A 25,872-nucleotide genomic window follows, 5' to 3' on the forward strand; every position below is an offset into this window, starting at 1 on the left:
TTACATTTTCGAAACTGCAATACCATGTCACTAACATACACACAGGCATATGTGAACCACAATGTATTTACCGAAATATATTTACTGTGTGTGGCAATGTCCAAGTCGCGGGCCAAGTCAATAAAACCGTTGCCTTCAGCGGCTCAGTCGAATTTTCGTGCTTGAACGTGCGCATGCGCATGCGCTGTAACATCGCAACAGTTATCGCAGAGAGTAAATACTTCATTTTTTTTATAAATTTAATTCAGTTAAATACGCCAAATTGATTTTGAAGGGCTTAATATGTTGCCTATTGTGACACAGCTGAAGATTTTCTTATTGCTCTTTGTGCTGCACACACAAGCGCATCCGATTACCAACAGCAATGATGCAGCGCTTGCGCAAACCGCAGTGGACAATACCAAGCTTTTGTTTGAGGTCAATGGTGGCTCCGTCCAAAACACGCCCATCGCAGAAGACACGGCGACGGCTGGCGACAGTAGTCCAAACTTTCGCGTCGACGAAGCGCAGCTGGCGGAGTACACGGTGCATTCACAAGCCGAGGAAGGCGGTAGCAGCAGCTCTGGTGGATTTAGGGTAACTTGATGCGCTTACATGCGCCGTCATGCCATTTATCGACTTTTCTAAGAATTCCACATTGTATCGTGACAGATCTCTTTGTTGCCGTCGCAAGAAAAGACTGCCGAGTCGGTAAATCTGGAACAAGAAGGCATACCGTCAAAAGTACTTAGCACATATGACAAAACCCAGAAGAAGGTGGCCGATTTGACCAATGTGAGTATGTGTTTAAACACACATAGCATAGAAACCAATTATTAAAGTCAATGCTAAATTGCTGCTTGGGAACATACATACATACATACGTAACATTACAAATACATGCAATTTTTTTGGTTTCTGCAGCTGGAACCTATTGTGGACACCATTAGTGAGCATGAGAAATATGGCAATAACGGTGATATGTTTGATGGCATAGCGCGCTCAATTGTGAACGGTTACGAGGCTTTTTCGAATCTGCTCAACGCTTTAATACAGGTGAGTGAAGCTTTTATTTTGACAATTTTCAAATATAACGAAACAAGTAAGTATATATTTATAAACTTATACACATGCACAAATATTCTCTCTACGTACGAGAAGACTCATTGAATTATTCATGCATATATGTGAGTATTTATTGAGTTAACTGATAAGTGCAGTAAAAGCTCATATCATCTGAGCTTATATCGGTAAAAGTTCAGGCAAACAAATTATAATTAAATAGGTCTAAAATGTTGATGATAACAACTCTCCATGTCAAAGGGAGAAAATCAATCTGAATTATATATACATATTTACATATATAATATGCGTTGGCAGTATAAACCCGTACAGGATCATCTGAGGTGAAAAAATACGTGTTTTAGTTAAAACCTTAACTTAGAACTTAGACGAAGGAAAATAACTGAAAATTAGATTTTTGGTTTTGAAATATTTTCAAAAAAAAAATAAAATTTCAGTGAAAACATTACGATTTATTTTTTTTAAATTGTTATAATCGAAAAAAAGATCCTTCGTCCAAGTCTTTAAGAATGGTATCTCAAAGACCTGTGTAAAGATTTATGAAGATCGGTTGAGTAGTACTCGAGAAATCTTGTCATTCGACTTTAAAAACACAGTTTCGAGAAAAACGCGTTTAAGGACGGTTTTGCCCAGCTAGCCTCGAGCGCTCAAGTTCTCAAGCCTGTATCTCTGATTTAGGACAATATTCTAAAGCTAATGTAGAATAGAATAAGATAATAAACAAAATCGATTTTTGGAAACCCGTTAACCCAAGTAACCCCTTAAATTGTCCGCGTAGTTGGTAATACCTTCAAAAGAAGCTACAGATTTGTCGAAATCGTCGATATGCGCTTACTATAAGATAAAGCTGCAGTACAAACTGATCGATAAAACTCAAGTCGTCGAATGGGAACTTTTTTATTTCTCAAGGTTACCAAATTCGGCATAAATTGTTGTTCCAAGCAACCCTATAATCTTCAAACAAATGGTTAAAATCGGTTCACTACAGCATATAATAGCCATTCAAACTTATCTATCAAAATAAAGGTCATTGTATACCCTTTTTTACCATAAACAATGCAGTTGTGAAGGGTATTATGCTTCGTTACTTCTTCTTTTCTATACTCTAGTTATCTACTGTAAGACATGAGAAGCTAATGAGACTCAAAACCGCATTCAACAGGAATTTGGGGTTGTGATTCAATTTTGCCCATGTTTAACCACTTCCCATCAAAAATATAAACCAAGTGCACTATTCAGAAAGGTTTGCACCACATAGTCCCCTCCGCTTCGAACAATTATATAATACCGAAGTAGTTGTATATTCTTAATACTCAACAAAATAAATGAAAAACCAATGGCTGACATTAATTTCAAACAATTCTATATCTTTGTAGAAACCGAAGGATATCGCTCGTTCTATTTCGAAAGGCATTACGGCACAGCTGGATGTTATTGGTGGCAAAATTGTTGGATTATGAAAATATCCGATTTTATTATAAAGTTTAAATTTTACTTAAGTTAGAATTAGTTGTTGATTGTTTGTATTATTTTTATTGTATTTTTAGTTCTCAATAAATAATTTATTAGTTGTTTTAACATATAATTGTTGTTTTTTTTGGTTTAGGTGGATAAATTCTATAAGACAAGCAATTTTAATTTATACTAAGCAACTTGTTTTGAATAATAAAAAATTTTTAGAAACAAAAATGCCAAAGCAAATCAAATAGGAATGTTTTACTATTATCAAATCGATAATAATTCTAAAATTGTATTCAAATGAAAAACAATATGAAATGTGTTCACTTTTTATAGCAAATGCAAGTAATTTTTTCTTCGAGCTGTAAATGTATGCTGATAGTCTTAAATAAATTATATATCTTTTTTGTATTTGTTCAAAAGGTTCTGGATATTATATGGTATTTTTGAAAATAAAATTTAAAAACAAACTCTAATCGGCTTGCCTACGATCATTACTATTGTGATCTACGCTCCTCTCAAAAATTTAAAGGGAAAGCACAACAAAGAAGGAATACGGATATCTAATTTAACTGATATAACTTATTTATATTCCTTATTTCTTATTCCTATTTGATTATAACAGTTGTTTTTTCGATTCGCCACTTTCCAAGTTTTAACAAATTGAAGACAACTTATATCAAATTGGTGCTTTGCATATTACTTAATATTAAAACGCACTTTAAAGTCCAATTCTACACTTATAAATCTAGTAATTCAATTTACTTTTGAAACCCACTAGATCAACGCTATAAAGAGTTTAAACATAGATTTTTAATAATACTCGTCTTTTGTTGCAAATATCTATTACGTATCTTAACTGGCAGTTTATGCAGTTGATTTAAATAAATTTCGTCGCCCGTTCACTTGTTTTTCCAGAAAGATTGAGTATTGCTCTCGCACATTAAAGAGTATCCTATAATAAATAGCCTACAATTGCCTACGCCAAACAGGGTAAGACACTTAACAAATATTTTTGGCACACTTTGCATACAAGTTAGCAAAAATTGTATGACTAAACATATCTTGTTGTTTTTTTTTTTGTTTACTACTAAATACATTTATCAAGTATTTTAGTTACTTATGCTATTCGTTTTTCATTGCATCAAATTCGTGTTATATAAATATCTTAATTAAATGTCTTTAATCAATAAGATATGATAAGAATACTATCGTTGCTCTTAGCACGCTGCTAAAGTCGGCTTCAGTCCTCCCAGCTACTCGTTCGGGTCTGCGGATCAATCGATGGCGAATAGGATTTGTATGTCTCAGTTTCACGTTTATGTTTAACGGTGCAGAACAGAAGCATCGATGTAATTAAGCCGAAGAGTTGAACGAATGCAATGCCCAAACCAACAGCGCCGACGATATTCAGCTGCCCCTGGAACCAGGCTTGCAGGGAGTGGGCGCAGCCTTTACTCCACCAAAGCGCGGGATTTTCGGATCTAAATGGAAGTTGAAAAAAAATTACAGCTGTTCAAAAATGAGTGAAAAGAATGAAGAAATTCGCTATATTTTGAAATTTTTGTATAAAAAAGGAAAGAATACCACGCAAGCAGTCAGAAGTTTGTGAAGTTTACAGAGACGATGCTGCATTAGTTCGTGTAGCACAACAATGGTTCACTAGCTTCCGCTCTGGAATTTTCGCTGCGAAAGATGCACCTCGCTCTGGTCGACCTATCGTTGAAAAAGTCGATGAATTTATGGAAAATACTAACTAGGGCCGCTAAGGAACTTAAAATTCATCATCAAATGATTTCGAACCATTTAAAAAAGACTGGCTACAAAAAGAAACTCGATGTTTGGGTACCACATGAATTTTCTGTGAAAAATTCAATGAACCCAATTAACATCTGCAATTCTTTGCTGAAACGAAATGAAATCGAACCATTTCTGAAACGAATGGTAACAGAAGACTAAAAGTGGTTCAAATACGACAATAATGTGCGAAAAAAGATCATGGTCCAAGCGTGGTGAAGTTCAACAAATGGTCCCAAAGCCAAGATTGACGCCTCGAAAGGGTATGTTGAGTATTTGGTGGGATTGGAAAGGAATCCAGCCTGATTGAACGATTAATTCTACATTTTACTATTAACAGCTCATGAGATTGAAGCAAGCAATCGAAAAAAACGGTCAGAACTGATCAACAGATCAACGACTTCTATCAGGACAACAATAGACCACACACATCTTTGATGACTCGGCAAAACTTGGGAGAGCTTGGCTGAGAAGTTTTGATGCATCCACCATATAGCCCTGACTTTGCACCATCGGACTACCATTTGTTTCGTTCAATACAGAACTCCCTTAATGGAGTAAAGTTGGCTTCAAAAAAAGCCTGTAAAAATTACTTGTCCCAGTTCTTCGCCGAGAAACCAGAAAAGTTTTACACTGAAGAAATAATGGCAAAAAGTTATCGACTAAAATGGTAGATATTTGGTTCAATAAAGTTCATTATGAATACAAAAAAAAAATAAGTTGAAGTTTGATTAGAAATACGAAAAATCTTTTTCGACTACCCGCTACCATTAGCATCTATTATAACTAAACATAGCTTTAAAAATTCTACTCATTTCAATTTCGATCAGATATTTTTGGAGAAGACTTGACAGAAATCAAATCACCTCGAATCGATGTATTTTTCGAATATTAATATTCAAAAAATATTAACTATAAAAATAGTATTGCTTTTGTATTTTTCAACACGTTATACTCACTTTCCACAATCAACTCGCAGAAAACTATCTCCAGATCCCTCCGTCAACAAGCTACGCGCCTCCGAGGGCCGGCAGCACGATTCAGGCACCCAACGTTTGCCGCTCCACGACTGAATATCATACCAATCTTCATAAGAGGACACTCCGCAACATTCGAACTGTTGGAGAAGCAAAGTGTAATAATCAAAGTTTAACAAAAGCAATATTCGCAACATTTACAGATTGTTGCACACTATCCCAGATCGCGGCGACAGATGGCGCAATCAAACTGCCACGATCAGATGCATTATAATGACGTTCGATACCGAAACGCAATTCGTTGGCAAAGGTGCGTCCCAAACCGCCGCGGAACAGGAAAGCAATCGCACCGATTAGGAATTCACTCAAGAAAAGCATGACAATCAGCAGGAAGTACTGTGAAAAGAGCGTCAAAAATTTATCAGTTGAAACGAAACCATTTCGGACATTTCCGCTTCCGCCAACTTACCAACACCAAGAGACAACGCGATTGCACCCAAGCGCCGCAACAGCCGAAGAATGATACAACAAAGCCGATCACACCGATCGCTAAGAAAATCGAGTCTGCGCTCAAGACCTGGTGATCGGGCAGCAGCGTGGCGTAGCCCTCGTACGACAGACGCAGCCACACGCCGACACCCAAGAAAGCACAGCTGCAAAGCTGAAACGATAAGGAAGCATAAACAATAGGTGAATGAAGCGAAAAAATAATTTTTACTTAAAAAAATACATTTTAATTTATTAGTGCGGAAAGGCAATTGAAATGCAAAGCAGCTTTGTCCAATTTTAAGTCGTTAAGGTCAATGTAGTGGCACGTCTGCCCGATATAATGCGGCCTTGTTGCTAAATTCGGCAGTTCAAGCTCTGCGTGAAGTAATAATGCAATGAAATAATAAATTCGATACAAAAATAAATAAAACAAACGCTTGGAGTGCAGTTTCGCATGTGTGGCGCTCATTAGCGGCGATGCGTCGACGGCGGTCATTGCAACAATGCAACTATCTCAGGCCGAAATAGTTATTGTTCACAGCAACAGGCATCACAAAGCGCAGTCTACGAAGTTTTTACAATGCCACAGCGATGATGCTGATGGCGGCTCTGCGACTATTGTATAACATATCACAGCACACTTAACACATTATCATATGCGCTCTGCTTCGTTAACTTATTTGGTGCACTATTGTTGTTATTGCCATGCTTTGTGTTATACCACAGTTTGAAAATCGGAAAACACATCAATTTCCGCTGCAGACGAACAGCAACAGCTCAAATCACAAGCACACACACGCACAAAAAGTGAATAGCACCTCAGCTCGCTAGCTGCAATCAAGTGAATCGGCATTTAATTCGCTGTTGTAGAGCGTCAGCACAATTCCCATCACTCAGAAAAATTATAATTCAATAGATGGGAATTTTTAAGTTGGCATTGAACACATGATTCAGTTTTCTCGCTTTTGTCTCAGTGTTAGTATTGACTATTGTTTGCAGTTGTTGTTGTCAAAAATCTTAAGATTTTTCCCACAATGATTATTAAATAATTTATTATTACTAAAATACTCATATTTACTATTTTCTAAGAACTGTTCAAAAATTGGGTTGTCGATCTGAACAAAACGTATAAAAGTTATCTTGTGATAAATCCAAAGTTCTGTAGACTCTGTGTACGCAAAGGAGTCCTTTAACTTTTTACTTAGGGGAATTCGGATCGGAAGAAGATACTTTAATATTTTGTTCATTCAACATTTCACCGCCATAGTCCAAGCAGGGTAAAATTGGTAGACTGATAATGCACAGAACCTAAGCAAATAAAAATAACCTTCTTATTGCAGGGATGCTAGAAAGTAATAAAAACTTGAAAATTTCTGCTAATTTGGGAGCAAAATGGGTTGTTTTGTTGGCTTATGTGGACGTTTCTTGATCTCCTTTTTAAACCTGGCAACCATATGATTAAAAAGTAACAAACCACTTTCCCTTACCACCGTTTCAACCACAAACGGGTCTACGTATCCCGAACATATTTGGATTTTTATTCAGCCAAGGACTGACAACCGGGCATATTTTCAAAATTATGTTAGGAATAATTTCAACAATAACCACCAGCATAGATGTTCTGACTACATCAGATTCAGAGTCTGATTGACTGACGAACGACTATAATCTATATAGAGTGAATTTAAATTATGGGAGAAATTTTAAGATATACATTGTGTGTAATTAAATTTACCGGGTAAATCATATTTAAAAAATGGTATTGGTAGGACTGTCCTTAATTACTATGGCAAATAAGAGTGCGATCTGTGTACAGCAGCTACTTAAGCCGCTGCACCTCAGTGGTGCGTTGCAATTTTTGCAATGGATGAAAATATCGAACAAAGATTTTTTCTCAAATTTTGTATTTATAACCAGCGAATGTGGGTAAAAGCTTACGGTAATTCAGTTTTATCAAAAACACAAGCCTACGAGAGGTACAAGGCCTTCAAAGACAGTCGAGAGATTGTTGAAGACATGCCTCGTTCTCTTCAACTGATCAAAATATTACAAAAGTGAAGGATAAGGTGATTGAAAATCGATAAGCAAGTGTTAGATAGATGGCAAGAGAGCTCAACACCTCTCGCGAGTCCCTTCGAATGGCTTTAATGTTTATTTTGTGTATGAAATACTAAAGCTGAAGTTTTCTCAAAAAGAGTACCGAAGACAAGTTTCTTTTGGTTGTGCGAATTCTGATTCCACATACAGGGAGAGCATTACAACTATCGGTGAAACATGGGTTTATGAGTTCTACATGCAAACAACTCAACAATCATCGTAATGGAAGAAAAAAACGAGCTAAAACCAAAAAAACAAACCACGTCAAAGTCGCTCAAAAATCAAGGTGATGCTTACTGTTATTTTCGATTTTCGCGGTTTGGTGTGGTGGTTCCAGAGGTTCAGACGGCAAATAAGGAGTTATATTTCCCCATATTGAGACGTTTGCGTGAGAACATCCGTTGAAAACGACCGGAATTATGGAAGAACAATTCATGGATTTTACACGATGATAACACAGGTCAACACGATTTTTGGGTCTGACATCTAAATGTTAAATTTTAGTTTCTCCTATGACAAAAATAAGGAAAAAAATTTTTTTCCGGTTAAAGTTTGCTTTCGTAGAAATTAGAGCAATTTTTCGATTTTTAAGCAGAAATGACTGATTTTTATATTTTTTCTACAATTTCACTATAGATTATAATTAGAAAACTTTTTATTAGATACAAGAGTTGTTTTTATTCAAGATGTGTGATAAAAAATAATATATAAATGTAAAATAACTAGAAATTACTGTCTAAAAGTGCATATTTTTTGTATTTCTGTTATGCTCATATGAGTTCTCTCGTTTTAAACCCCAAATATACTTATAGATGTAGATCAGCCAAAAGCAAACTTAAAGAACTAAAGATTAATATTTAAGTGTTTTTCAATGTCTAGAATCAGAATCAAAGCATGAGAAAAGAAACCCAAAAAAAATATTTTTTTTGTTGACCGGTGTAATGCACCATTGCTTCAAGCCACGATTGTGATCGAATTTAACGCCAAAAACGCAATGAATACCATCGATGAACCACCGTATTCACCCGAATTGAAATTTCCACCGCGTGGAACCCGTTTTTAGTTGATCGAAGGGATGAGTGCTTATGAAAAGTATTTCGAGAACTGGAGAAATCGTTGTTATCAGTGGGGGTTGAATGTATGTATATATTATTTTGCATATAGTATTCAAGAACTATACTGTGTTTTGGATATTACAGATGTGAATCATAATCATAAGTTGATGTGCTTAAGTTTTATTCGACAAGGGAAAGCCAAGAAGAGAAGAAAATTAAACCAATTAAATACAAATCTACACATATAATATAGCATCTAAATAACATAGTCAAGCCAGCATAAAAGACGCTGAGGAAGACTCCACACAGGGTATGAACTCGCAATTTTTCTAACTGGAACCCGTAAGGAAAGAGAATTTGCGGCGCCAAAAATAATATGGAGAAGATTGGTACTCTGCGAATAAGCTGACGCAAAAATCAATTGAGACGGCGGAAAAAGCACATCTTTCAATCGTGTTAGATGTCGTAACGTCTTATTGACAATTTCCCCAAAAACCCCAAAAAAAAATCCAAGTACCGAAACGTTTAGAGATCACTCATCATTACAATAAAATTAGATGATTCTAAACTTTGATAATTTCATAATTTTTCAGTAAACTTACCCATAAAATTATATTTAGCCAACAGAACGTCCTTCGAATGCATGTGTATCCTGCATTTCCCATTTTGAATAAGTAGTTTTAACTGTTCAGTTTATATAGCTGAAAGTAACAGATGATAATTTATTGTAAAGTATTATAGTATGATAAACTGCTGAAGAGAAAAAAATTTGTTTGTGTTCAATTTTAGATAAGGCTTTAAATAAATTAAGAATTAGACTTATCCGCTCATATTCACTATTAAATAATATGTCTCGCTCCGTATATTCACAAAATAAAGCTTTTAAGTAAATCTATTACATAAATTCTGTCCTCAGAAGTATAAATTCCTCGCAGCTGTTAACGCTGACGGCACACACACGTCACTGAGCTGAGGCAATCAGAATAAGGTCAACTTACCATAAATTAACCCATAAAACATAAACAAATCATAATTGCGATTCCGCTACGATGCAGCAGCTGCCACTTACATGCAAACAAATGCAAATTTATGTGCGAATTTATAGAATTTAGAGCTTACGTAGATGACACCCTAAAACTGAGGAGTACTTACGCCCTATATGTTTAAGAGTGTATGCCACAATAGATAATATGATAATAGTAAAAAATTACTTCCGTTCAGCGAAAACTAGGGGTCTGCACTGCATTCTGTCTATGATAGCGAATTTAAATTTATACATTTTTTATATATTTTATTACATAATCTGTATGACACGAAAACGTTCTGTCGGTGTTGGTGTTGTCGGAGGCATGCTTAGTGCAGATAGCGAGCTCATGTGCTTACGATTACCTCAGCTTAGCTCGCCTATTATGCTGATAGTACGCTTATGTCTACATTTCCATTTATATTTGCGAACTAGCTATCTCATGATCTAATCAAACGCTTCAGGCTGATAATATGCGATTTTACACTTACGTGACTGCTAACTATTTCAGCGCAGACTAGCGGATTAGCCGCATTTGAGATAATATTTTATCTTGCTGTGCGTTAACAAATCACTACTCTCTCATATCACTTTGAATAGGTCAGCGCTGTGATATTTATAAGATATGCAGTAAGCAGCAGTTATCTCTAAGGCCGTTGCTAAATCCAAGTGGCTTCTCATTCAGTATCATATAGTCAGCCTAAGCCTCATTTATTTGCAAAGTAATTATCAATACGCATTCAAAAAAGAACAAAAATATCGACAGTGGCCGAAGGCATTATATTTATTACAACAACGGCAGGAATGCTTTCAGTTCACTACACCCAGATGTGAGATCGTGCTTGGTACAGGAATACTTGTATAGTTTTCTACCAGATAAACGATGTTTGATCCAGTGAAAAACCGTTGAACAGTTTAAATTCTCATCAATCAAGTGAATTGATTAAGTAGAATGCAACTTGCTGCCAAATTTTACTCTCATAGCTATAAACTATAACTAAGCGATAGCCAAGCGGCACTCAAAGCGATCTCTGCATGCGAGATAAAATCGCTGTTGGTGCAGGAGTGTATAGAACGACTGAACAGTCTGTCAGAACGTAACGAAGTGCACCTTATTTGGGTACCAGGTCACAAAGGTATAGCCAGGAATGAACTGGCTGATGAACTTGCCCGCTCTGCAGCATCCACCACCATGGTAGGACCGGAACCTTTCATTGCGGTTGATCTCCACACTATAAAAGTTTTATATGTAATCAAGGGAAAAATTCAGGTTACTTGTCGCCTTCTACACTGGCCACTGTAAGCACAAGAAGCACATATTTAACATGGGCCTAGCTTATTTTGCAAATTGCCGGTTCTGCGAGTTGGAGTCTGAAACACCAGAACAAGTGCTAATGGACTGCACAGTAGTCTGTAGGCGCAGGATCAAGGCCTTGGATGCATGTTTCCAAATAGGGATCACACCGCCTCAATAGCGCCTAGCAGTTTATAGGAACTTATCAATTTTCTGGGGCTAGTTGAGACGTTGTGAGTTAGGAAAACGCACAATAGATCCTAGCTCGCGGTGCAATCCTCATTTACGTATCTAAACTAAAGTACCAGTAAGATGAGGCCTTAGTGGAGGTAACTTTGACAACTTTTGACAATGTTTCTCGAATTAATCGAGATTACCGAATGCACCAAAAGGGACCAACTTCGAGCAGCTCTGGTGGAATGGTTTATAACAATTACGCTCGATTCCTGATGAAGCATAAAATGTGACGTGACAAAACGAAATATCCATTAAGTTAAGTTTATCGTCTCCATTGATTAGAAAATAGATATAAATGCCAAGCAAAATCACACTCTGGTTGAGCCAGTGTTAAATAAAAATCGACAACAAACGAAGAAGTTTAGGTTAAGTTAATTTGGTAGGCTTGTGGGCCACGCATAGACCAGTTATGGTCCTTATAGAGTGGCTTACGTAGTTTAATAGAAGTGGTTATCCTTTAAGATGCCAGCGCTTGGCCTGAATTTCAATAGATTCAGCCGTCTCTCGACACCTCTTCCAGAGTTTCATACTGTAAGACACCCAAATGTTTGAAGTGTTGTCTTGCAAGTTCGAAATAGGTGCACATTTTCACTGGAATCGAAATGCTGGAAATCGTAGAAAGATTCATCAGTATATTCAACATATTTTGTCAGATGTAAGACTTTTGTCGCACTGATGTCTACTTTAGAGTGTAAACAGGCAATATTCAAGCCCTTTGTATTCATTCAAAGTTAATGTAAGGAACATTTGTGCCAATATGAATCTAATTTTTTTTAAAAATCAGAGAGAATATGTAGTAAATACAAATACAACATTTCAAAATGTCAACACTTTTATTCAATGTGATTTAGGAAAGACAATTACTAACACCACCAATGGTAAATTGAAAACCAGATAAGTGCCAAAACAGTTTTCTTCAATGATGCTTAAATTTAGGCTTTCAACGGCAACACAGTTGTCTTTGAAGACTTTAAGGAAAATTTTCTCGAACAAATGGAAAACAATCATGAAAATAGCAACCTCTTACACAGCATATGCATGATGTAATTCAAATAGGGGTTATTATCATCATGCAATAATAAAAACAATTTTTATCTTGGTTATCTGGATTTTTATCACGCGTTTGAAAAATGCAAAGCGGATGCTTACCCGGCAACAGGCGAACAGCATTCTTAAAAAGCAAAAATTAAGTACAAAGTGCAATTGCTTATGGCAGACAAAATCTTTCTGGTTTCTGGAAATAATTTAATCGCTTTGCAAAACGAACCAGTTTTTGAGCACAACCAATACTTTTCAGAAAGTGTTTGCATTTCAAATTCAAGAACATAAAACTACTTTTAAATTTTTAATTTATAAGCAGGAAATAATATTTATTAACTGCTTTTGCTAGTTGAGTGTTTATATAATGCATAGTTCAAAGCATTTGTTTATAGTTGAATGAATCACGGGATTTTTGCGTGTTCAAAGAAACAAAATTAGTTCACAAAAGCACTTTGATGACAACTAAGTTCTTCTCATATGCAGCAAACTTTGTTTCGTTCAGATTTCTCTTCGGTTATAAACACTAAATAACTTCTATAAGAAGACGTAATATTCATATCTGCATACATATGTACATATATATAATTGTATAGTATATGCATATTTCCATGAGGCATTTAAGTAATGTCTCTTTTCTCAAACACTTATTACAAAATCTGCTTTCTTTAACTTTAATTTATGAACTTGAGCAAAGTAACGCAAAAATAACAATAATTACAACACAGTAATAACAGAATCAACACACACACATACATAGGTAATTATAGACTGTGGATGCAATTCAAACCGAGGTCTGCTCTGTGCACGAGCCGCAAGCAAACGCGTAAAGTATAGTACACTTGGTAAACGAGCAGCGCAAATCACTTTCATCCGCGGCATTAAATTTAATGGTCCAACGCGATGGCTCAGTTAGACCCCTCCCGGCCCACAGCACAAGTCAACTGTCCGGCTGATGGCTGCTGATTATGATAAAGCGAAGCGAAGACGCGTGTGCGCACAAACTCTTCACTGCAACGGCTTTCGGCGGATTAAACAGACGGAGCAGAGGTCAACAGCGACTGTCTGTGTTCGCTCGCCGGTGGTCGGTCACAAAAGAAAAATCTCTACCATAGTCGGCGCTGAGTCGAAAATTCAGTTGATCATTCAACCGTCCAGTTGCACGGTGTAATTTATATGCTCGCTTGAACACACATACACGTATGTATGTGTGCACATGTTGGCATAAGTGCTGGTAAGCACACTCAGCGGCGCTTAATTGTAAAGAAAATTGTGAATTTTTAGAAACAAAAATCGCATTTCTACAGCGTCGCACATATGTGTGTCTGTTTGTTTGGAATTATTGCGCGAAAGTCGCCAACTGTCGCCAGCTGCTGAATCGCTTCCACCCGGCCGCTTGTGCGCTTGTGCGGTTGCCCGCCCCTCGTAGCGCATACGACAGTGCGGCTGATCGCTGCCGAGCTCACTCGCTTATTTTCTAATTTAACTCAATAACAGTTTGGAATAATAGCATTTTAAGCATTGTAAATTGCAATTTGCCCAGCCAAGGCGGGGAAGTGTCGCTGGCGAAAAACAACAACATTTTCCTACTACGATTCGCATTGAAGGGAGCAGATAGCAGCTAGAACAGTCGTGTTTTTCTGTTATTTTCTCGTTCCAAACAACGCTGAGTGGCCATGACTTAGTCCGCGCTGATGCGGCTGCCTTTGACGGTCACCATAAACAATGGAAATGCGCAGATGTACTTGTATATCTATATATGTATACAGCTATGTGTAGATTATTTTAGTTACTGAGAGAGGTTGAGTGCTGCACCAATTTTGCTAATAGCAGATACCAAATAAGGTCATGCCTTATACTTTCCTACATTTTCAAGAAGGTAACCAAAGCATTTAATTTTTTTAGTGGTCCATTAAGTAATAACTCATCCTAAGAGAGATCCTTACAGTGAGGTAAATCGAATAATTCAAGTTAGGTGACCTCAACCACGATATTTTTCATTTTTTTACCCCTTATTCCATGTTTTGTAGTTTGACGTAACCTTCAAATACACCTTTGTATAACGGGGGGATCGAAGTAAAGGTACTTTCTTCTTGTTTTTGGCAGATCACGCGTGAGTGGTGTCAAGCTGTCACGTTATTTTTGTTCAGTATTGTTTGGCATTTCATTATGGAAAGCCTTACGTCTAAACAAATTGGTAAACTTTATTACGAAAATTCACGTTCTGTAAAGAAAGTGTTTCGCGCTTTTCGCTCGACTTATGGTCAATATAATCGGCGTACTATTCGCAACACCATCAAACATCATGAGACACATCATTCTTTATTGGATAACATTCAATCAACTAGACCACGTCCAGAACGCAGTGAAGAAAATATAGCAACCGAGTGTCCATGAAGACCGTGGAGAGTTGATTCGGCGCCGCTCGAAACAGCTCGGACTGACGTATGGAAAGACTTGGCGCATTTTACGCCGAAATCTTAAATTAAAAGCATACAAAATACAGTTTGTGCAGCAAGAACTGAAGCCTCTCGACCTTCTCAAGCGACATCGCCTCGCTCTATAGGCTCTTGAAAAGTTCTAAGAAGATCAGACGTTTTCGAGCCAAATTTTGTTCAGCGATGCGGCTCATTCCTGACTCAATGGGTGTGTAAACAAGCAAAACTACCGCATTTGGGACAAAGAGCAACCTGAAGAGTTTCAAGAGCTGCCATTTCATCCAGAAAAAACAACGGTTTGGTGTGGTTTGTGAACGAAGGGAATAATCGGTCCATATTTTCTCAAATGATACCGGCGTAACCGTCTATGACGATCGTTATCGCGCCATGATAACCGACCATTTTATGCCTGAAATGGAAATTGAGATCTCAGCGACATTCGGTTTCAACAAGACGCCGCCACTTCCATCAATCAATGGATTTAGTGAGAAACTCTTCGGTGAGAAGATAGGGGTGGTCAATTGGTCACCAAGATCGGTAATATCACACCCTTAGACTATTTCATGTGGGCTATGTAAAGACTAAAGTCTATGCGGACAATGCCGCTTCGGTTCAGCCTTTGGAGCAAAACATCACGCGTGTCATTCGCCAATTACCAGTCGAAATGCTCTCACTCGTCATAGAAAGTTGAACTCAACGAATGGACTATCGGAGACGTACCCGGGGCCAACATTTGAAAGAGATAATCTTCAAAAACGAAATGCCAAAGAATGGTCAATGTATGGCCAATGTGGAAATGAATCTTTCTAACCCGTCTGTTATCTATCTCACAAGATCAGCGAAGTTTATACCAAAAATTTAATTTCAATTTTTTAATTCTTCAACTTGAGCTCTATTCATAACTTATTGTTACTTTTTTTATATTCGTAAAGCTAAATGCCGAAAACTATTTCACCCGCAATGTAAAAAATAAACGGTAGTTAAACAGTTACTATAGTGGTAGGAGATATCGCTTTTCCATGCAATTTCAGTAACCCGCCGTAAATAGGTCAAGCGTCAAATGTACACACAGTTTCAGTCAAAGGCAAACAAGTACGGTAAATAATGTTGAGTTCGTACGCACACAAAAATGTTGAAGATCCTTCAACTCTTCAACGCTGAGTGAATTAACTTTATGCACAAGTGCTGTTAAGGAATTCCATTCAGTTGGAGGCGTACTCTAATTGTAATCGTTGTGTGCAGAATTTATTATCAACAAAAAGTAATTGTTGTTGTTATTATTATTGAGAGTATTTACACTTGCGGCGACTGTTTTGAGCAATTATGGCCCACGACCGCTAAGCATAAGTACAACAGCACACACACCGTTCGTCCAGTTCCTTTTGCTCCGTTGAGCAACGGGTGGCATCTTCAATGGCACAACCGGTTTCAGACTGCAAGTGTCAAGTCAACTTATCACAATCATAGACAATGTACGGAGCTGCCGCTTTGGACGCGCAACTGCATGTGTGGCTGCCGCAGTGTTATATGCAACAACGACAACAACACATTTTTGTTGTCCAAATATGCAAGTGTCTTCAGCGGCACGACACTACGTACAATGTCTCTGCGCTGCGTGCATTCAAGTGACCGCAGAAGAGCGTACTCATAAGGCGGCTTGAAGCGCAAGTGCGTTATTGCCACACAAAGAGAGATAATTGTTTGATGCACTTGAAAGGTCATTCGCTTGTTGGTTGGTCAGTTCTTGCATTTATTATTGTTGTACTCAGTTTTTACTACATATTTACCATAATGGCTTGGAAACTACCACAAATATGGCGGTTAATCATATTATAATGTTGCATGCAACAAATTTTTGATTCTTAGCTAATTATGTAGAAATAAGGTCGAGTGTAGTGTTTGTTTTGGCGCGTTCTCGTGTCTGTACGTCATGTATAACATTTTCATGGTAGTTTTCTGCGCTTAAGTATTATATTATTTGTGCTCAGATAAAAGCTGCAGCTCAATTTGGCATAACGAATGTTCAGTCAGCATCCAATGCTGAAGTCAGCACTTTTGATCGAGCTATTGTCTTATAATATCTCACCGCCCAGTAGAAATTGCAATTAAGTACTTTTCTTTAGATCGGATTTCTAAAACTGATCTTAGTTTCCACCTTTTTATTCATTCAACCAATATCTTGTAGCTGTTGGGTACGAAATGCGCAACTGTATAGAGTCGGCCTGGGCAAATGATGTAAAAGACAACTTGACAGTTAGGTTAGGATACAATGCACAGAGTCGCCCTCAAGCGAAATGAGATTAGATCAAGCACCAAAAAAAGAAGCTAATGTTGGTTTGTTATTCAATTAAGAGCTATTATGGCTAAATTGCCATAAAATATTCGGTAGACGAAAAAGTCTTTTCGTATTTCTAATTAATTTTTTATAATTATAATGAACTTTAATGAACCAAATATGTACCATTTTGGTCGACCACTTTTTGTCATTTTTCCGCTAGAGACATTATTCCATCACTTTAAAACTTTTCTGATTTCTCGGCGAAAAACCGCGACAAATAATTTTCACAGGCTTCTCTTCAAGCCAATTTTACTCGATTAAGGGAATTCTGCATTGACCGAAACAAATAGTAGTCCGATGGTGCAAGGTCAGGGTTAGATGGTGGATGCATGAAAACTTCCAAACCAAGCTCTCCCAGTTTTTGTCGAGTCATGAATGATGTGTGTGGTCTAGCGTTGACCTGATGGAAGACGAAGCCTTTTCTGTTGATCAGTTCTGCCCGTTTCTTTTCGATTACTTGCTTCAATCTCATCAGTTGTTGACAGTAAAACGTCAAATCAATCATTCGACTAGGCTGGAGCAGCTCATGATAGACGATTCCTTTCCAATCCCACCAAACACTCAGCATAACTTTTCGAGGCATCAATCCTGGCTTTGTCGTATTTGATCCACTTTTCGTCTTCTGTTACCACTCGCTTCAGAAATGGTTCGGTTCTATTTCGTTTCAGCAAAGAATCGCAGATATAAATTCGGTCCATTAAATTTTTCACAGACAATTCATGTGGTACTCAAACATCGAACTTCTTTATGTAGCCAGCCTTTTTTAAGTGGTTCAAAACCGTTTGATGATGAATTTTAAGTTCCTTAGCGATGTCATGGCTGCTTATGTGATGGTCCTAGTCAGTCTTTTCCTTAATTTCTTCGACTTATTCAACAATAGGTCGACCAGAGCAAAATGCATTTCTCACATCGAAATTTCCAAAACGGAAGCGAGCGAACCATTGTTGTGCTCCAGGAATTGATACAGCATCGTCTCCGTAAACTTCACAAATTTCATTGGTAACTTACTCATTATTGAAAAGCTGAATTTTTTTTCAACTTCTCTGAATTCAATTTTTTTTTGTTAAATTAAGCTTAAAGTCTCATCTTTCCAACACTAAATGTTATGTCACAATGTGATTGGTAGCACTGGAGATATACGACTGCAACGTCTTCTATCAACAAAATACGAAAAGACTTTTTCGACTACCCATTGTGAGGTTCTATTTTTAGCTACTGTAAAAGATCTTTGTAACTCCTACAAGTTATATTACAACCATATTTCTTTACTGACAAGGTAAACTTTTGAGTTTATATGTTATCTTGAAAGTCATCTCTTTAAATAACTTACTTTCCTATATCGTTACATTCCAGATCATTTCGAACATAAGATTGAAAGTGTTTGGTAAACAAATTCTTTTAAATAAAATAGCTAATACGACTAGCAACAAATTATGTTAAACTTCAAATCAGTGCAAATTTGAAAGTTGGCAGATTAGTAAGGAAAATCTAGAAAGAACTTTTGTATTACCATTCCCAAAAATGTCGTGAAATAAAAAAAGTAAAAATAACATTTTATTATTTTTTTTTACAAAAGTCGCTTTTGACTTTAATATTATTAATAGACATTCATAGTGCCGACTGTGTTCTCTAGATCTAGAAGCAGTGGCCTCATTAACTGTACTCAATGGTGGACTTACGCAAATTCTAGTAAGCAACTTTCTTTCAACTCTCTTACGCTCTTTCCAATGCATTGCAATTTTCTTTTCATTTTACTTTTATTTTGAATTTTCTTGCTTTGTTTTTGCCTTTTGTTTGTACGATACAAAGTATTTTGTTGCTTTCGGAAAAGCAGTGTCGCACTGCAACTGGTTTGGCGGCAATAAACGCTTGCATTGAACCAGACTTGTTTGCAATTTATCGATCGCCAACAACAACAAGGAAAATACAAAATTCGGCAAATGCCAAAATACGCTGAGAAGGTGAAAGTTGATGGAATTTCACATTTATTTATAGAGGAAAATGCAAATAGTTGTTTTTGGTGATGGGAACTCTACAAATATTTTAAACATTTTCAGCAGAGTGTATTTTAAAAATAGAATTCCTGACCTCTTTTTCGATAATTGATGAGATCGACAACATTTTTTCCTTTTTCTACTTGAATGTTGTTGATTAAATTTGAACCGCCTTTATTAAGACATAACTTCGCTTATTTATTGCGTCTCCTCCATCAACCGCACCTGTTGCCGATTTGACAAAGCGTCTATGTGAGAGAAAAACTCAAAAAAGGCAGCAAAACTAAAAGCAAACGACTTGCATGGCTTCTTTGACATGGAAAAAAGATGTGACTGCACTTTGGCTGTTCGCTCATCGCTTAATAAATTGATTGCATCTTGGCATTTGTACTGATTCGCTCATTTTTTATCAGCGAAGACAATTCACACAAACACACACACACATGCATGCAAAGATTCGTAATGGATATTGCACGGAGGCACGCGTGCGGTGGGGAGCACAGCGGGGCGTATGCTTAACACACGGGCTGGAAAATATTTATATACTCGTATTTATTTATTTGTTTGCTTTTGTTGCTGTTTTTTAAGTGTTATTAAGTGTGTGGAATAACTGCATTAGCTGCACATGTGAGTGATTTAAGTGAGATGCGGCGACATGAACATTTGCCACTGCGGTAAGCTAATATTTATAGATAAACAACAAACATTAGCAGAACAACAACAATAACCACAACGGCAGCATGCAGCACACAGTGATGGGATGCATCCGCTTTAGTGCATCCGTTAATTTAGAAAAACAAAAGCTGTGCAGAAAAAAGGTTATTGCATGTGTGAATGTGTGCGTGTGTGTGCTGATGTCAAATGCAATATTTAATAAAATATTCTAGGAAAAGACAACTAATAAAAAATTGTTTTAATTTTTTCTAAATTAGAACTGATTAGTAATGTTTGCATGACGCAAATGAAAAATAAAAATAATTTTTCTATCCACAAACGGAGCATTACAAGTCCTCAGAGGAGCAAAGGCCTTACTACATTGACGAATTTGAGGCTTCAGGGTTCACATTGAGCTTCTTAATGCGCGCAACAAACAATAAAAACATTAAATTGTTTTATTTGGTTTTATGGGATAAAAGAATTCCAAATTCCTTTCAAAATTATTTTGTCATAAAAAGCTTGTTCTAAATATCATTACTAGCACGCAGGACCCATGTTTAATTCATGTTCTGACCAACAATGCTTTCCGTTGCTAAAGCAAACCTTCGAGCGTATTCTCGTCATAGAAAGTTTCGCATGAAGTCTTTTATCCATTCGAACTAGGCTTAAAACACACGGGTTCCTTCATTTTTTACATAAAATTATGGCGCATATTTAATTTTGGAGGAGGGGGATCTAGGCCAGGCTTATGCAACAGTTTAAAAAATGCCGTTCTTATTTATTTAAGACCAAAATATTTTTCAAAAGCTGTAGAAAATTGCTCATAGTTCTAATTTTTGTTTTTTTTTTTCTTCTGAATTTCTGCTTAACAGAATAATTTTAATATTAATATGATCTACATTCACATAAAATTCATTTTATTCAAAGAATGTTATTGAAAGTATTATTTTTTATACAAAAACAACAAACAACTTTAATCTTAGCTTAAACTCCCCTACCTCTCGGTTCACTTTATCACTCCTCCAACTCTCACGCCTACAACACTCGCCAATTAACACTGCGATCGAACACTGTAAAACAACAATAAATTGCCGATTTTTATATATCCACACAATTATCTAAGAATTAGCGCCTCTCGCCGCCAAAATATTCCAGCTTCACGCGAACCGTTCTATACGCTTCGAGCGCTCAACAACAACTGAATATATTAAATGTTCTTTGATAGCGTCAAAAGTCAACTGCGGCCAGCGTGCACGGTCGACCAGATAAATAGATACTCGTTTTGCGAGATACTCCACTCGCCGCAGCCGCTATACGCCTAGGTGTGCATTATGCCCACCGTGAGACCGCCAAAGGGGGACGCGCATCACTGCTGCTGGCGCTGTTGTTATAGTCGCCACTGCGACTGCTGCGTTACTTCAGTTTTGCTTGCTGCTCTCTTTTGCCTCTGATAACGCTGACATTGTGGGTACTTGCATTGGCAGAGCGCTCGCATTGTTGTCTGTAGCGTGTTATTTGTTTTTGTACCGCTTAGTTGTTGCTTTTTCTTTTGCTGCTTGATTGACAGTGTTGACGTTGGCGTTGATGACTCGCATCCAAATCAAGCCCCAAATGTTAGCGCGCTAAAATTGCTGGAGCGAACATTTTAAACGTTAGTTGTTTTGTTGTTTTTGGTGTTTATCAGACATGTTTGATCAAACCATCGAACTTGCTTTAAGTAAACAATATTTTTTCTGTAGCATAAAAGTATAGCTTCAACAACATGACTTTCCAGCAACTGCTAAGAAATTTTCTTTTCAGTGAGAGTGTAACAATTTATCACTTAAATCTTTAAGGTCTCAGAAGAAAAAATCCCTTGCAATATTTTAAACTGGTAAGTCTGCTTAAGCCTGATAACTAATAATCAAAACATTGTTAATAATCCAAACAAAGGAAAGAAATATAATATATCTCTTAAGGTCTCTATCAGTTACAGATCCGTTGGAGACACTCTTATTAAATGGACCACTCTTCCATATTAAGAGTGCATTAGACAACTAATTTCTGCGCAAACAAACTAAATTCCTCCAAATAATTTCACAGAACTTAATAACTGACAATATTGGAATTCCAAAAAAGTGTCCAAAGGTGCTGAGAAAGATTTTTCTGCTTAAAATATTTCTAAAAAAAAATATATTTTATGCTTATAACCAGTACAGGTAATGGTCGAAGAAATAGACAGAAGTTGTGATTTTTGACAAAAAGTTGACAACTTTTCTTTTTAGTGGAAAATTTTACACTTCACAGTAGCTTCAAAAATCAAAATTATTATCAACAAGTAAGGAAGGGCTAAGTTCGGGATCGAACATTTTATACTCTTACAACAAGAAATCAAAGCCAGGGAAATACTTTAAGGTGTAAAACCAATCATATAGAGTAAAGTCAGCCAGATGTTCGAAAATCCTGATATTAGTTATATAGGGGCTAGGCCAAGTTTTTGCTCAAATTTATCTATTTTAAGCACAAAGATACACTGTTATGAGTAAAACATGCTCTCTTATTTTCATTGGATTAACTTACATATTGGCCGATATATGCGGTACAAAGTCACCCGGAAGTTCGAAAATCTTTATGTTAAGTATATGTGGGCAAAGGGAAGTATTGGACCGGATCCTTCTTGACATACAGATATACCATTATAAGAGAAGGTCCCTTAATTTCAGTTATATATATCACACATTGACCGAAATTTTCGATCAAAAGTCAACTATAGCTACCGGGGTCCAAATTTTCGGTATCTAGGTGTTTGAACAGTTTTCTTTGGACTTAAACAATTTTTGGTCATAAAGTGACAAACACTAAAAACATTGTTCGTGTAATGTTTTATCCCGTTATATTATTATTTTTTTTTTTTTGATTTGTGTACTGGAAACTGAACGAATCAAATGGAACTTAAAATTTTGCTATATGAAAAGTGGGCCTGGTTGTTGTCCGATTTCGTCTATTTTGGTACCCTGACATAAGAACATGAGAAGAATGTAAAGTACTAAATTTTGTCAAATCGGTTGTCCCGAGATATGGGATTTCACCAAAAAGTAGAAAGTCTATTACTTTGACTGAGTCGATTTTAAACAATGTATTTAATCAATCGTTACAATTCTTAAAAAATTTCAGAATAAGTTCCTTCTGCGTCGATGCAGTGCTGACATCGTGATTTCCAAGCCTTGAAGGCGTCACGGAAGGCATTCTTCGGAATAGCCTTAAGAGCCGAGGTGCATGCTGCTTGGATCCACTCTATCGTCTCAAAATGCTTGCCTTTCATCGGCCTTTTCAGACAAGGAAACAAAAACAGTCCGGGGGGGCTACATCTGGGCTGCGGAAGCGTTGGGATGCCGGCCTTAGTTAGGTAGCTGTTCACAAGAAAGGCGGTGTGAGCCGGGCTGATAAATTTAACATCTGGTCAATGAAACGAATACTTAGTCGACGGTCTTAGTTCAAAACTTTGCCTACACGCATCACATTGTCGGTGTTTGACGAAGTCGCAGGCCTTCCAGCACGGTCTTCAACAGGGACTTCTTCCCGGCCCTCCAAAAAGGCTTGGTACCACCGAAACACACCACTTCTTGCTAAAGCAACATCTGGGTATGCCTACTTCATCATATCAAACGTCTCTGTTGCAGATTTACCGAGTTTTACGCAGCGGAAGATATAGATGCAAGTTCTCATAAAAGATACCAGGCTATAATAGACAACAAGCAAGTATTGAATAAGCGGCAGATTTATCAAAAAATGTATGTTCTATAATTAAAACGTCCTTTAGCACATATTTTTAGTTCTTTCCATTTACAAATAGTTCCTGATCTTTGTAATAGTCGTGTGTGCTTGCATTTGCAATGCCCTTTTGAATATTCGTCCCTCATTACAGAATAATTGAAGCATTAATGGGCTATTTACATATCGCCAATTACATATTTGTACAAACACTTATAGTATAAAATGCATGCGCATACATAATATATGGTAAATACCCGTAAAGACGCATGCACATTTCCTCATAATTGCTCGAAGTCAAAGGTGTTTGTTAATTCAGCCGTACTTAACAAATTTTGGAACTTAAAAGCTTTATAAGCTCCGACTCTGAACTTTGCATGCCATTAAAAATATAAGGGAAATTGTTTTTATAATTAAAAACTTTATTTCGATATCACTGTCCATATTGTAAGTAATGGATCGTTAAAAAAGGTACAAAAATAAGCCTAAACACCCAAATAGTGAGTTTAAAAAACTAAGAAAGAGAGCACACTCTCCGCCTCACGCTCATTTATCCTTGCGCAGCTTCTGACTCGACAGCTCAATCGAGTCCAACCACAGTTTCAGCTCCGCCGGCATTTCCGGACGTGTTGCCGCTTCAGGGAAGGTCTTCATTATTTCGGTGACGTCGCAATTGGTGATGCACTGCTTGGATAACGCCACAGCGCGCACAAAACCATCCGAGAGCGTGACAAATGATTGCTCCAAGTAAATAGCCTTCTCATCCCACCAAATCAGCTTTGTTTGAATCTTGTACGGATGGAAAATGGGTATGGTGCGGCGATAGCGCACACTCGAAGCGCCTTGGACGGCGCCACCTTTGCGCTCGCGCACTTGCTCATAGAGCCCGGTCAGCGCATAGAAGTGGAAACGTGCAAAGTCCAGCTCGCGCAGATAGCGCGCGTTGTTCATGTGCCGTATGAAGATGTCCACATCCTGTGAGGTGCAGAGGCCTATTTTTGCAAGTTTGAAAAATATTGAATATGAAATAAAAATATGTGTACTTGAACTTACCATAGATGGTTGTGGTATCAGTGACCTTGCGTTTACTCTGGAACAGGCGCCCGGCCAGCACAGTGAAAACGCAGCGAATGAAGTAGTTAACATCCCAGATGATGTAGAGTATGAGCAGTATAACTAGGAAAGACATCTCGCTGAAGAGAGATAAAATGGATGCAGCAATTATGAGCAAGCGAACACACACAACTACAAACATAGATGTGTTATGTGTGCACACAACAGTTGGAGTATGTCGCAATACATAACAACAGATAACCGTAAATAATGCACGCCTTAAATGGTGGTCACAACTCTTATGAAACGCAAAAAAATTGCTTACTTTTCACATAGTAACTTGAAAAAATAAAAATTGTGTTTATTTTTAATAAAATCAGCGGAAAATACAACCAAAATATTGTGTATATTCCGCCGCACTTTACTCTCAACATGCTTGCTCTTTGTTGTAATCACCTGTCTGAACTCCCAACTCAGCTGTTTGCATAAACATGCCGATTGCAGCAATACTTAATTAATCGATTTGACATATGCCCCAAATTTAAATTAATATTCGAAATTTATACGAATTCAATTCAAAAAGCTCGAATGAATGGATTGCAACACACGTCTAGTTCGCGTTGAAAAAAAGACATAAACACCTATACCTGCCAGTCTCTAAACTCATGAATACTGAATTACCTGATTTTTATGGTTCGTTGTTTGCTTCTTCACACGTCCGCTTGCCACAACACGCCAAAACTAAGTGAATCGCTGAAAGTCTATAACAACAGCACTATATAGCACCAAGTAAGTCTAAAAGAAAAGTAAAAGTCCAGAGAGCATGTAGTGAGTGTGCTCATCAGCTGTGTGCCCAACCGCCGGCTGCCATATGTACAAGTATGTATGTATGTGGTTTACTCGTCTTCTCTCATACAATACGAGCTAGTAAAGATTATTTTGTTGTAGCATTTTTGATGCAACCGGTTTCTTCATCAGCCCTTCAACTTTTTGATGAGTATGAATGGCGAGAAAGAGCACTTTTTACCATTCTCTACGTTGATGACTACCCTACTATCAGTATTGCAGATACTTAAAATATAAAAGTAGGCTTCGATCTAACTGAAGAAATGTA

General features: G+C 37.2%; 3 protein-coding genes across 4 annotated transcripts; 1 reads left to right on the plus strand and 2 right to left on the minus strand.

Moving 5' to 3' along the window:
• The first annotated feature begins 282 nt into the window (after positions 1-282).
• On the plus strand, positions 283-2,873 carry LOC120775308. Its single transcript, XM_040105443.1, has 4 exons — positions 283-576; positions 652-774; positions 904-1,035; positions 2,439-2,873. Exons 1-4 carry the CDS (start codon positions 283-285, stop codon positions 2,520-2,522), a joined length of 633 nt encoding a protein of 210 aa, XP_039961377.1. The 3' UTR covers positions 2,523-2,873.
• Positions 2,874-3,082: 209 nt separating this feature from the next.
• Positions 3,083-21,184, minus strand: LOC120775307 (tetraspanin-9). Of its 2 annotated transcripts, none has more exons than XM_040105440.1 (6): positions 20,954-21,184; positions 9,538-9,636; positions 5,764-5,955; positions 5,496-5,690; positions 5,277-5,434; positions 3,083-4,004 (listed from the first exon to the last, which is right to left on the minus strand). In XM_040105440.1, the coding sequence occupies exons 2-6, from the start codon at positions 9,598-9,600 to the stop codon at positions 3,764-3,766; spliced, it is 849 nt and encodes a 282-aa protein (XP_039961374.1). In that variant the 5' UTR covers positions 9,601-9,636; positions 20,954-21,184; the 3' UTR covers positions 3,083-3,763. The 2 variants fall into 2 exon arrangements, with proteins under 2 accessions (XP_039961374.1, XP_039961375.1); XM_040105441.1 differs by lacking the exon at positions 20,954-21,184 and adding an exon at positions 13,285-13,614.
• Positions 21,185-24,106: 2,922 nt separating this feature from the next.
• LOC120774451 (protein THEM6) lies at positions 24,107-25,528 on the minus strand. Its single transcript, XM_040104099.1, has 3 exons — positions 25,440-25,528; positions 24,759-24,898; positions 24,107-24,697 (listed from the first exon to the last, which is right to left on the minus strand). Exons 2-3 carry the CDS (start codon positions 24,892-24,894, stop codon positions 24,252-24,254), a joined length of 582 nt encoding a protein of 193 aa, XP_039960033.1. The 5' UTR covers positions 24,895-24,898; positions 25,440-25,528; the 3' UTR covers positions 24,107-24,251.
• Positions 25,529-25,872: the final 344 nt, after the last annotated feature.

Source organism: Bactrocera tryoni, chromosome 4, assembly GCF_016617805.1.
Source record: "Bactrocera tryoni isolate S06 chromosome 4, CSIRO_BtryS06_freeze2, whole genome shotgun sequence".
Classification (NCBI taxonomy): Eukaryota; Metazoa; Arthropoda; class Insecta; order Diptera; family Tephritidae; genus Bactrocera; species Bactrocera tryoni.